Raw genomic sequence first — 13,865 nt, 5'->3', positions numbered from 1 at the left:
TGGTATTTGTCTTTCTCTTTCTGACTTATTTCACATAGTATTCACATAGTATGATAATCCCTTGGTTCATCCATGTTGCTGCAAATGGCATTATTTCATTCTTTTTTATGGCTGAGTAGGATTCCATTGTATATATGTACCACATCTTCTTTATCCGTTCATCTGTTGATTGTCCACTCATTCTTTTCTTTTTCTTTTTTTTGTCCACTCATTCTTAATCTTTACTTTATCTACTTTATCCTCTAAATGTTAGATTGATTCAGTGCTGTGTAATTGGGTCTTTTTCTCTATAAATATTCTCTCTTTAAATGAGAAAGAATCTGAATTCATCTGTTCCTGTAATATGATTTACGTTTTGTTGATTTCATAGTGGAAGTTCTAGTCCAGACCTCTCTTGAGCTTTGGACTTTTGGGCTTATGCAAGTTAGGTCCTGGGAGGAAACAGATGGCGTACACAAAAATGTTTCACTGAAAAGAATTTAATGAAGGGACTATTTTCATTGATATGGGCAAGGTTAAGAGAACCAGCAGGAAATGTTAAGGAACCCAGGGACTAGAAACGGCAGAAAACATATGCTCCCCTTAGTCCTGGGCAGGAAGAAATGGCGTTACCAGAGCCTGGTTGAGAGCTAGAACCATGGTGCGGGGGAAGGGCTCTCATTGTATATAAGCACTGCCAGAACCACCTCACAACGCAGAGAGAGCAGGAAGTATAAATACCACACTCTCTCCTCCTGCCCTTTGTTCCCTTGTTGGGGCCTCCTGTTGACTGAAGTTAGTGGGAAGCCAGAGGGAAAGATATCGTGAGTGATGAAATCTGGTTAGCCTCCTAGGCACATAGCAAGGCAGAAAAGAGCAGAGAATGGATCTGAGGATGAGGGAAGATGGCAGATAGAGACTGTCCAGCTTCCTCTTTGTAATCTCTATTTGTCCGTCTTTTAAGCATCTCAAACAAGTCCAAACATTACATGTCCATTAAAAAATCTTTATTTTCCCTTTAACCTGTTTCTCTCACAGTCTTCCCTTCTCAGGAAATGGTACCAGTGTCTACCTAGAAGCTCAGTTGCTTCAAAACCTGGAAGGTATTCATGAGCCCTTCATTTCTTATATCCTTTAAAATTAAGTTTCAACAAGTCCTTTCAAGTCTAGCCCCAAAATATATCTTTCCATCTCTGCGGCCACCACCCTTATACAGGTGACCATCATCTTTCTCCAGGAATACTGTAAAAACATCCTAACAGTTCTCTCCTTTTGCTCTTCCTTTCCTGCATCTGTAATCAGTTATTTACACAGCATTTGAAGTACTCTTCTTACAACTTATACTCACATTATCCCCTGTCTAAATTCCTTCTATTGTTTTCATTGCTCTTATAAGGCTGTACGTGGTCTGTATATCTTTCCACCCTCATATTGTGCAACTTTTATCTTCCTTTCTCCCTGTATTTCAGCATTGTTTTGTTTGTGTTTCTTAAACATGTCAAGTTTTTTCCTGCTTCACAGCCTTTGCAGTACGTAGTTTCTTTACTTGGAATATTATCCTGGATCTTTTTCATTCTTTAGGTCTCAGAGTTTCCTGATCACCCTATCTAAGTTCCTGATCACCTCATCCCAGTTCTCTCTCATGTGATCATGTTTATTTCTTTATAGCACTTGTCGCAACCTTATGTACATATTTACTTGTTTAATGTCTTCTTCTCATATCAGTGTCCCATGTAAGCTAGTAGGGAGAGCTTATCTCATACACCTGCACCTGGCACAGTATTCTAGGCATACATAATAAATATTTGGTGAGTGGCAGATGAACAAACTATTTGTCTAAATGTAAGAGCTTTAAAATTAGAATGTTGACACAGACTATGTGAGTATCATCTATATCTGCTTTTCATTTAAGAATGGGCTGAAACCATGAGATTAGTGAATTATGGTTTATTAAACCTAAGTTGAGTCTTAATCCAAATCAGAAGTTTGTAAATTAAATGTAATTTTAGGCTTTGGTAGAACAGGTGATTCTCTGTGCTTTGGAAGAGAAAAAAAGTTTATCCCAACATCTAACCTGGAGAACGTGTTGGACACCTAATTTCCTCTCTACTGTGAGGTAGTGCATACCCTTCTTACTGCCCCCTGACCACAGCCTGGCAGTGTGTGTAACCTAGAGATACTTAAATTAGGTGCCTCAATGCCAAACAATGCAACTTTCTCCTGGAGTTGGAAAATATTCTAATTGCTACTTCTCCCCAGCACCCCCCCCTTTTTTTTTGGTCCCTTTTCTTGCCTATACATAAAGATTTTTAAAGAGGGGAAAATTCTTCTTTGCAGAGTACTCACATTCCCAGTTTTTAATAATACTAACTTAAGTTTATTTAACACTTTACTATATTCTAAGTGCTTAACACGTGTTATTTTATTTAATCTCTACGACAACTCTATGCAGTTGGTGCTTTCATTGTCCCATGTTACAGACTCAGAGGAGCTAAGTAACTTATCCAGCGTCAAATACTAGGAAGTGTCAAAACTGGGATTCAAACCCAGGTTTGGCTGATTTAAAGCCCATACCCTCTCCTCTAGGACCCTTTTTCAAGAAAGAATTAACCCTGTCCACTTCAGGAGACCCAAAGTGCCATGGACAGTGATACCTAACCTGTAATTGTTGATACCCTAGGCTTGTACCCCTTTATTACTATTACATCAGGGGATATTGACCTCTATGTCAGACCTTCATTCTGGCAGGGTACCTGTTCCTTAATCAAGTACTTTTTTTTTTGTCCACCTTAACTCTAAATGCTCTAGATAAGGACATTCACTTGTCTTTCTCTATTCTTCTTCTCCTTAAGATAAATATCCTCTCCACTCTGGATGCTGACATGAGTCAGATCCTGAGAATCCCACCGTAGCTCAACTGTAATTCAAAAGCTTATGATTTTCTCACTGTACAGTACTATTTAATCATATTTTGATTGTAAATCAGTTTCACTAATTTTTAAAGTATTACATGTGAAAATATATGCTTTGGGAAAAATTTAATTCACTAACCGTTTATTTCCAGTATTCTATGTAGTTAGATAAAATAGAAATAATCTAAATAAATTGTTGGTTTATGAAATTTGATCTGTATAAAACTTATGTAGTACCTTTTTTATGTGGGTTTTTTTTTTTTCCCCCCTTAGGCTGATTATTTGCAACCCAAGTTGTTGGGCATCTTGGCCTTTTTTAACATGCAGTTACTGAGCTCCAGTGTTGGCATTGAAGATAAGAAAATGGTAGGTGGTGATAGTTGAGTTGCAAAGTGCCAGAACAGAATTCATATAGAATATGCAGGAGACATGACTTCTCCTTCTAGCTGCAAACATTCAAAGATGAAAAATAATCAAACACATGATATTCTGTGTTCCTGAACAACTCACATAAGCTTTTGGGGAATCTAAAAAGAAAAATTATATCATTTACTGTTCTTTTGTTTATAAGGGACAGAAAACTCACCCAAACTGGCTTAAAGGAATTTGTTGGCTCTGTAACTAAAAGTGTAAGGATAATATAGCTTCGGGCATAGCTTGATTTTGGACATGGTGTTATCAGAATTAACCACTTAGCTCAAATTCCTTTGGATTGGCTCTAATTTAAGTGCTAGGTGATGGCCCCAACAGCTTCAGGCTCACGTTGTCACAACATCTAGCTCAGTGGGAAGAAAAGAGACCAGCACTCCCTGATAGCTCAAACAGAAGTTGCATTATTGAATGCATTGGCCCAAATTGGTCTCATGTGAGTCATGGCCCATGGTGCTTTTGAATACCAAAAATGTTAAGTTACAGAAAGTAAAGTAACTTCAGTATTTGTCAGTGTATGTTTAAATGCATTTGGCACAGTGAAATTTCCTTATGATTGCTGTCACAATTGGTCACCCCTGGAAATTTTTGTCTGTAGATTGGGATAGAATTTTAGATACTGATTAAATTTCCCTTTTTATTGGTCTCCACTCTTCAGTCAGTAAAATTATAATAAAAGCCCATGAAGGGAAGCTTTTATTTCAGTCTGTACTCCCTTTCTCTTAATTAATTAACCTCTAAAAATTTCAGCAACCAATACTTGTCCTTTTGGTGTCAACTGGTAAATTTAATCCCCCAAATAACTTCTATCTATGTGAAATCTTTCTTACTGTTATCCCAAGTGAGAGAATAACCTCAAAACTAAGAAAACTAAAGTTTGTTTTAAACCATAAAGAGTTTGCATATTTTGGCACATAGTTAAGGTTGACTGGAGAGTTTCTTTACCCCTTCATTAGAATCTGGAGCTATTCATACAAGTCTGATTCTGTATTCCACACCAATAAAAATGTGTGTATTATTTTCTGAGTATGTCATTAGTTACCTATTTGTTTTATTACTAAATTAGAGCATGTTGAATTTAGTACCATTAGGGCAAAAATGCATGTGCTGCATAGCAGTTTGGGATGGATATGAAGAAGATTAAACAATAGGTATTATGTTCTTAATAAATTTGAAAATTACTGCTTAAGAGGACCACCAGAACCAAAATAACAAATCACCTTCAAAGAGGGAAAAAAAAAGAACTCAACTTGTGTTTTTCAAATTTATAACTCTTACATAAGCACTTGGACAAAATAAACTGCCAACATTTATTAGACCTTGTGTTGCCAGAGAATAGGTACTCTGAGATTAGTGTGGGAAGCACTTGTCCTTAGGGCTCATCTGCTCCTGCCAGCTTCTTTATGGCTTTATTTTGAAGCCCTGCTTACTTTATAGGCCTTGAACAGTTTGATGTCTTTGATGAAATTAATGGGACCCAAACATGTCAGTTCTGTGAGGGTGAAGATGATGACCACGCTGAGAACTGGCCTTCGTTTCAAGGATGATTTTCCTGAATTGTGTTGCAGGTAAATGACTGCCTGAGTTCATGAGATTTTTTGCATTTCCCGATAGCACTAACTTGATTTCTTATCTCTTTGAGGGAATTTGGGTTCAAACCAGAAATAAGAAATAGTTAAGATAGAAAGGCTACTTGTACTGAAAAGGGAGTGTGTTTCCTTCTTTAAAAACATTTTTCTGTGAAGTATTTTAATATACTAGGAAATAGAATAATATAATGAACCCCTATATACCCGTTTCCCAGCCTCAGTAGTTATCAATATTGTTAATCTTATTTAATCTTTCCACCTCTACCTTTTTTATTGTTACTTGGAATGTTTTAAAGAAAACCCAGTATCGTGTCATTGTACTTCTAAATATACCGCAGATGTATCTAGAGGATAAGGACATTTTAAAAAATATATAACCATCATAAATTATTATACTTAGCAGAACTAATAGGAATTCCTTAATATCATCTAAAATTCAGCTTTCCCCAATTGTCTCAAAGATGTTTTTTCCCAAAGATGTTGGTTTGCTTGAATTAGAATCCACATAAGATACACATGTCACACATTTGGTTGTTTGACCCCCTAAGTAACTCTTACAAATAGATGCATCCCTTAAGTCTCCTCTCCACATTTCTTTTAGGCCACTGAGATTTGGGCGTGTAGGATTTAGCTGATTGCTAATTTAATTTAATTTCAGTAATACTGCTAACAATAAAACTACTGAATGCAGTTTAAGCTTCTGAAAGTTTCTTTTTGTTCTTGACTATATTTTATTGGAGATGTACAGTCAGAATAATATGTTTTACTATATTCAGAATCCTGTGATAAACCATAATGGAAAAGAATATTAGAAAGAATTTTAAAAAATAATATGTTTTAAAGTCATGTGAAATAATTCTTTCCTGTATAGCTGTGCCATCTACTTGGTATTATTAGGTTCAGTTTAAGTTTGCTTAAAATTTGTAGAGGTTGCTTTTTTCTTCTATTTTATATAATTTAAAAATCATATAAAACATTTACTTTGTCCCAAATTCAAATTTGTGTAACAAGTTACACTCAGAGAATCTAGCCTTCATTCCTGAATTGCTAAAAATAGATGTGTCTATTTTTATTAATTTTTGTATAATCCCCCCCTTTCTAAAAGTATAAGCAAATGCACACTTACTCACAGATACTTTTTTTTGTCATGTTAACCCTGCACCAAAAGGTAGCATATTATAAGCATTGTTTTTCACCTTGCTTTTTTGACTTAGTGTATTATAGAGATCACTCTATTTGAGTGTACAGTACTCATCTTTATTCCATTTTTACAGCTGCCTTGTAATCTTTTTGCTTATATGTATCATTGTTTGTTCATCTAATAATTAACTGGTGAAGCTTTGCAAATAATAAAAATGATGTGACTTTTAACTTTTGTTTTTTCACGTAGGGCTTGGGACTGCTTTGTTCGTTGCCTGGATCATGCTTATCTAGGCTCCCTTCTCAGTCATGTAATAGTAGCTTTGTTACCTCTCATACACATCCAGCCTAAAGAAACTGCAGCTATATTTCACTACCTCATAATTGAAAACAGGTATTGTAAATGAAATTAATAAAGATAACAGCTTTTTATTACTGCATTTTTGTGTCTCAGGGTATTAGGGTTACTGTTGGCAGTGTGGAACTGTTCACATTCTTTTTAATTTAGAGTCCGTTAATAAACAGAAGTAATTGACATGCTTTAAGTCAATACATACCAAACTGATGCTCTTTCAGTTGTGACATGGCTTTTATTATTAATATATTTTAAGCTTAGTAGTTAGTAGGTCAATAACTCGAAATTATTTTTCATCAATTTTGAAAGGGGTGAGACTAATATAACCTTTCTTCTCACAGTTAAAAGGCAGATAGTTGAATGCATGAGAAAGATTAGGAGAGCTAATAACTTTTTTTCTACAGCTTACCTTAGTTGAAACCCTTATTACTTCATTGCATTAACCTTTTAACCAGCCTCCCTTCCTTTAAGCTTTTATTATGTTTCTTCATATTGTTCATATTTTAAAACATCTCTTTATCTGTATCATTTCAGTGTACAGAGACATTCTGTTTTTCTCCATTTCCTAGCTGATAAATTCCAAATTGTTTATTTTGATATTCAAGGCTTTCTAAAATCTGGCCACATCTTATTTCTTAAAATCATTTCCCAAGATTTTTCAAAGCAGATATTAGGCTGTCGCCAATCCAGACTGCTAATGCAAGAATATACATTACTCCTTCCCATTTTTATTTTTCACTCAGGCTGCTTTTTAGCCTGGAATGTCTTTCTATACACTTAAATTTTTTTTGTCCATTTTTGCACATACTGTTGTATGTCATAGTTACTTCTGAAAAATTAGGATTTAAGTACTATTTATTTACTTACTTATCCTTATGCTATTGCAGTTCCATTAATCATTTTCAGTAACTGTTCAATCAGGGAGAAAATACAGAAGAAAAGGTTAATGGAGTTTTTTCCCAATTAAAATACTTTTCTTTTTGGTGTTTTGTACATAATGGAACAATATAATCACTGATCTAGATCACTTTTCAAATACCTTTTGGATTATTATGCAAATAGTATATCTTTGCTGTTTATTTTAGAGGAATCATTTCTCTGCCTTTTCATATAATAAAAAAATTCTCTTTCACTCTGCCAGATAGAAGACCTTAAGCTCTCTGAGTGAAGGAGTTACTGCAGCTTTCTTTATTGTTACATCCCCAGTTTCTAGCAAATAGTAGTACATAGTAGTTACTTAATACCTGTTTGTTGCATGAGTTAATGAAGACTAGAATTTAGAAACACTTTTATTTGGACCCAGAAATATTAGGGCTTTACATCTGAAGCAAGTTAAAAATTGTAGCCTCAGTAAGAATTACTTACGTATTTTTCTCTAGTATATCTTTGTGAGAATTTGTGTTTTGGGGTTGGGTTTGTATTGCCGCATTATACACCACTCCAAAACCTAGTGTCTTAAAACAACAAGCATCTTTATTTACTCATGATTTTGCAGTCTGGGCTGGGTTCAGCTGGTCAGTTCCTTGGCTGTTCTTACCAATGGTCATTGCAGTCAGCCAGCAGGTAGACTTGGCTGGGCTTCTCCCTCTTTCATTTAGTCTCAGAGCTTCTCTCTCTCTCCATGTAACCTGTCTCTGATGGTAGCCAGACTTCTTACGTGGTGACTCAGGACTCTCATGAGGACAAAACCAGAAGCTTCCAGACCTTTTTAACACTTAGGCCACAAATAGGCCCAACATCTCTTCTGCCACATTCTGTTTTTTAAAGCAAGTCACACACCTAGCCCAAATTGAAGATGAAGTGACTATACATAGGAGTATATGCCAAGACATAGAGATTATTCAGGGCCACCAATGTAGCAGACTGCCACAGGGTGATTTTGTTAGATTTGATTATTTGCCACTATTACCTGAGCATCCTTGACATGGTTAGGAAAAATACTTTGCATGTCAACAGTCAACTAGCACTTTCAAGTGTGAATTAAGTTGGCCTTAGTTTCAACCTCTGCTTTGTATTTTTTTTTTATTTCATATTCGGCAAATAATTCTTTTTCTTCCAACTAACTATTAGGGATGCCGTGCAAGATTTTCTTCATGAAATATATTTTTTACCTGATCATCCAGAATTAAAAAAGATAAAAGCAGTTCTACAGGAATACAGAAAGGTATTTAATTTTTTATGTATGGTTTAGGAGATCATTGATACAAAATTATTCCTAAGTTCCAGAACACTGAGTAGAGATTCTTTAGAATCATATCTAAGGATATTATAGTCATATTCTGATGGCTAATTTCTGATGACTAAATAATCCTATATTGAGGCCATGATTTTTAGAAGGAAGTTTTAGCATCTAGATCAAAGATTTAATAGGATTAGATAGAACAGAGAGCAAAGGATACAGTTCTTATGCCTTTACTACCCAGATCACTATGTTCTTACTTACAGTCCCTAAAAGAAGTGACTGTAGCTGCATACTCTGAGTAAAGAAAAAAAGCTGTGGGAGGATTCCAATTTTTTTGTGCTACAAACCATGTTATGGAAGTGTCAGATCTGATTCTGAGCTTTAGAAGGGGAATCATCTGTAGTTCCAACATCCTGAAGTTCAGTGAACTCTCTGAAATTATAAAAATATTAGTGGTGATTCCATAGAATTTTAGGGCAGGAAGTGGGATACCTGACCTTGGGTCAGAGTAGCAGATGTATTTACTACAGATCGCAAGATTGATTCTGAAGACTTTATATGCTTTTGTACTGGGTAAATCATCAGTCATAAGAAAGTAAGTAGTCAAAATAAGGGGTGAATTATCTGCTTAATCTGTAGACCTCGTTCAAGGCTATTGTGTAGCCCTTTGTAAATTAAGGGAAACTTGCCTTTCTTACCAAGAAGGAATTATTTTGGATAAGTAAATTCTTTAGTTGAAATAAAATTATTCTCCAGATCTAAAGATTTTAGAATGAAATCCCTTTCCCTGAGAATTACTAGAAGTTCATATGCTATACAAAGGAAGAGATAGAAATTATTTTTTAAAACTGCTTTCAATTGGGGTACAGTTTAACTACTTTAATGGTAACTGTGTAGGAAATACAGGCCTTCTGAAATGGTTCCTGAAGTGGTTAATTGATAAGGTGTATCTCTCTGTGCTCTTTATATAGGAGACCTCTGAGAGTACTGATCTTCAGACAACTCTTCAGCTATCCATGAAAGCAATTCAACATGAAAATGTAGATGTTCGTATTCATGCTCTTACAAGCTTGAAGGAAACCTTGTATAAAAATCAGGTATACTAAGATATAATTAAAGAGCTATAGAAAAGAAAGGTTGGAAGTTTAAAGAAAAGATGACCGATTGGTGTATTTGCTTGAGATTCAGTAGGTTCAATGAAAGAAGTGATTTTTATTTTACCAAGATTATCAGATATGCCTTAGAATCAGTAATTCATGAGATACCCTTTGAGGCTGAAGAGGTTTGCATATTTTTTTGTTGTTTTTGAAGGGTCATGATTTGGCAGTTATATATTAGGTTTACTGCATCTTCCTGAGGAAGGGTTGTATGTGTTTGTACAGCAGCAGTTTCTGTGAGTTTTCTCATATAATTTTCTGTAGCTATCTTCCATATACAATTTCAGTAATTATGCCATTTTACATTTTGATGGAATTAACTGTGTTTTAATGAAGCTAAATTTTTAAATTTCCTTTTTTATGGGACCAGTGAACTTTATTCTTTTCCTTGTCAGCATAATGTAGATTATCCCTAACCTTGGTAAGAGTGAGAATTGGTATTTAAAATACCAGATCACTATAAATCTATAAAGTGGAAAAATTTTAAATGAGGTATTCATTTTTGCATATCAAGAACCCATATGATGGGACTTCCCTGGTGGGCCATTGGTTAAGACTTCGCCTTCCAATGCAGGGGGTGCGGGTTCCATCCCTGGTTGGGGAGCTAAGATCCCACGTGCCTCGCGGCCAAAAAACCAAAACATAAAACAGAAGCAATATTGTAACAAATTCAGTAAAGACTTTAAAAATGGTCTACATCAAAAGAATCTTAAAAAAAAAAAAACCCATATGATAAGATGTGAGAGCCTAAGACCCTCGGGAGTTAGTGAATTGCAAAATTGTGTTGTATTTGTTTTCATGATAGAAGGAAGCATTTACTTAGGACAAAAGATATACATGATGGTAACAAGTACGTGCTTCAGAGTCAGTGCACTTGTGTAACCAGTGTGGGAAACAGCCAACATGGAGATGATCCTACCACATGTGAGGAGCCTTGACTCTCCTTCAGTGTAGGTTTCACGCCCTCCTAACTGTAGATCTAGATTATCAGTAGATAATACAGTCAGTATACTGGCCCAAAACACCTAGGAAAAAAGAGAGAAGGAAATGGTTTCTTTTCCAACTATGGCAAGAAGGTAACATCAAAGTTGAAAGCAGTTCAGTTAAGTTCTTGAATAGTGCTATCCAAAAGAATTTTCTGTGAGGATGGAAATGTTCTGCACCTACACTGTATAAGCATTGCAGCCACTAGCCACATGTGGCTCTCTGGAGGACTTGAAATGTATGATTGAAGAACTGAATTTTTTATTTAATTTTGCTTAATTTAAATTTAAACAGCTGCATGTGGATAGTGGCTATCTTATTGGACTATCTTAGTGCAGCTCTAGAAGAACCTACAGCAATAACCAGAGTATGAAACTGATGTAAGATAACAGGGTTAGAGATCAAGAGAGTCTTTGTAGCGATGCTGTGAGAGTCCATGAAAGAACAAATGCAAAAGATATTCTTTTAGAAGTTCAAATCTTAGCCACAGAGAGAGGAAAAGATACTTTAGGAGTGCATTGAAAGACAGTATTTATCTAAAAATAGATCTAAAGTTGTATAACTGTATAAACAAATAATTTGGTATAATGTAGTAATAAAGCACACTTAAAGATGGTGTGACAGTTAATAAGGTGATGGCTAAGGTAGCCTTGGATACGTAACTATTTTGATGGACTGACCTTGCAAAAGTGCTGTACTCTAGGGTAGTCACCAGAGGATCATTGACGTTAAAGAAATGACAGCTTCTACTCCTTACTTTTAAGGAGGAATATACATATTTGAAGGAATATAGGACAGCTAAGCTCAGTGGATAGCAGAAAAATTTAACTTCTATGTCAAAAAAATCAGGCTATAGATCAAACTAAGCAACCATATAACCACTTTCTGAAAATTGATGCTGCTCAGGTTGAAGTGAATCCCTATGGTGAAATCCCAGAAGGACAAGTTGTTTGTGTTGAGACCAAAATAAACTTGGATGACAATGCAGAATAAATAATAAGAAGATATATTTACTAATAATTACAAATCTGAGAATGAGCCCATTGAAAATAAAGCTGCTAGGGACTTCCAAGTTATCCTAGGATAATGGTGGATGTCTAAATGTGAATCTCTGTATACCCTGCAAAACGCCATAAATAGCAAAAAGGAGAGCAAATAAAACCACACATAAGTCACACCTTCCACATAACTGTGAGACTGAGAATACTATGAACTTCAAATTACCTGTAATCAGCAGAGCTATCTCTGGTGCTCTTGCCACAAGCTTGTGTTGAGAACAGTTAGATTCTGAGGAGACCCTATGAAAAAAAAGTGGAGTGAAGGAACTATGGATGATGATAAAGCAAAGACAAAATCACCAACTGAGACGATCCCACTCTAGGTGCAACGATACTGAAAGTTGGTCTAAGATGTGGTACATCAGAGAATTGGTTATAGGGAAGGTACTTGAAAGTGTGTAGATCCTAAGGTTGCAGTCTTTGGAAGTCATTATCTCTGGGGAGAAGTAAAAGAATAGGAAGGGGGAGGCACTTTTTGGAGAGAGTAGTAAACAGAAGGAAGAAAGTAAGAGAATTTTAAGGGTCCTGCAGAAATAAAAAGAAATCCACAAAATCAAAGATATACCTCCCCATACTACTCTCTGCCAATAAAAGCTACTTATGAAAAAAACTACACTGAGCTATGCTGACAGAAAAGAGTACTTACGAAATCAGAATCTTGTAAGCTACTACAAAATCCTTACTGTTAACTGCATACAGCTATTATGAAGGGCCCACAATATAAATAGAAAAAAATATATGTTCTATACATATACAAGGTTACTATAAGACAAAAACAGAAAATGAAAATTAAATCTTTGGTTGATGACAATTTCTCCCCCAAAACCAATCATAAAGCATAAGTAAACTAGACTTAGCACTATAACCTGATTTAAATATTTCAAGCAAGCATTTGCAGATATAAAAAAAGAATTAAGGGAATCTCCTGGCAGTCCAGTGGTTAGGACTCCACACTTTCACTGCTGAGGGCCCAGGTTCAACCCCCGGTCTGGGAACTAAGATCCTGCAAGCTGTGTGGCGTAGCCAAAAAAAAAATTAAGTGAGAAATGGATAAAAAAACAAGATATGAAACAAGAGGTGACTGAACTGAAGAAGTTGAAGAAATGAAGGTTAAATTATAAGGACCGTGGGGGAAGAATATATATGACTAAAACTTTAGTAAGGAGTATTGACGAAAGGCAGAAGAATAATCAAGAGAACAAAAATGAGATTAGAGAAAGGAGTACAAAGGATCAAAGAAGTAGGTGAAATGGAAGCTTGGCAAAGATTTCACATACAAATAGAGTTTCTAAAAAAGAAAAATAAAACAATAGAACATAATTAATATTTAAAACTATAATCCAAGAAAATTTTCTGGAAATAAAAGACCTAATAAGTCTGCATATTGAAAGGATCCATTGTGTACCTACAAACATTGACCCCAGAATAGTCAACCCTGAGACATATCTTAGACTTTAATAATAAGAAATCTTCAGGACCTACAGGTAAAAAAATATTTTTAAAAAATCACTTAAAAGGGCAAGAAAAGTAAGTTAGTATCAGAATTCTCAACAGCAGTATACAGAGTGAGCCTAGAGGATAGCAGCATTTTCAAAAATGTAAGGGACACGAAGAATAAGCCAAGCGGTCCTTAGAATATCACAGATAAGAAACACAGTTTTAACGTACAAGAATTGAAGAAATATGAGTTTCACAAGCAAGCCCTTCCTAAGAGGTATGCTAGAGAATGGCTTCACTCCATCAAGAGATGACTGGGGAAACTTTGGCAAAAGAACTTATGGTTACTAGTTATATATTTAACTAAAACAACAGTGGGGACAAATTTGGGAGAATTCTATGTAAATGCTATATATTTTAATAAAATAGAAATTATGCAATTTTTTAAATGGGAGAGGAAGAGACTAAGATATAAATAAAATGAGCTTAGTCACTATTGCATAGGCAACAACTAGGAATCAAAATATACTATTTAAAACTGTTAAACAGTTAAAGAAGGTTAAATAAAGAGACCAGAGACATTATAAAAGGTATTTGTGTAAAGGGTACCTCTAGAACAAAAGTATAAATTTTCTTCTATACC

The 13,865-nt window shown here is 35.2% G+C and overlaps 1 protein-coding gene across 4 annotated transcripts in view; it reads left to right on the top strand.

Moving 5' to 3' along the window:
- The window catches only part of ATR (ATR checkpoint kinase), a 105,214-nt gene that overhangs the window by 25,973 nt on the left and 65,376 nt on the right, over positions 1–13,865 (top strand). For all 4 annotated transcript variants that reach the window (XR_014263431.1, XR_014263432.1, XM_082461157.1 and 1 more), the window contains exons 17-21: positions 3,165–3,257; positions 4,758–4,888; positions 6,300–6,443; positions 8,475–8,568; positions 9,558–9,683. Coding sequence is in view for 2 of the 4 variants with exons in the window: in XM_082461157.1 (XP_082317283.1) it covers positions 3,165–3,257; positions 4,758–4,888; positions 6,300–6,443; positions 8,475–8,568; positions 9,558–9,683 (588 nt within the window). In the remaining 2 variants the exon portion in view is untranslated. The remainder of the gene's footprint in view (positions 1–3,164; positions 3,258–4,757; positions 4,889–6,299; positions 6,444–8,474; positions 8,569–9,557; positions 9,684–13,865) is intronic.

The sequence above is a fragment of the Balaenoptera physalus genome, assembly GCF_965194825.1.
Source record: "Balaenoptera physalus genome assembly, chromosome: 4".
NCBI lineage: Eukaryota > Metazoa > Chordata > Mammalia > Artiodactyla > Balaenopteridae > Balaenoptera > Balaenoptera physalus.
Note: the sequence above shows the minus strand (reverse complement) of the source record. Positions and strands in the feature narration are given on the sequence as shown.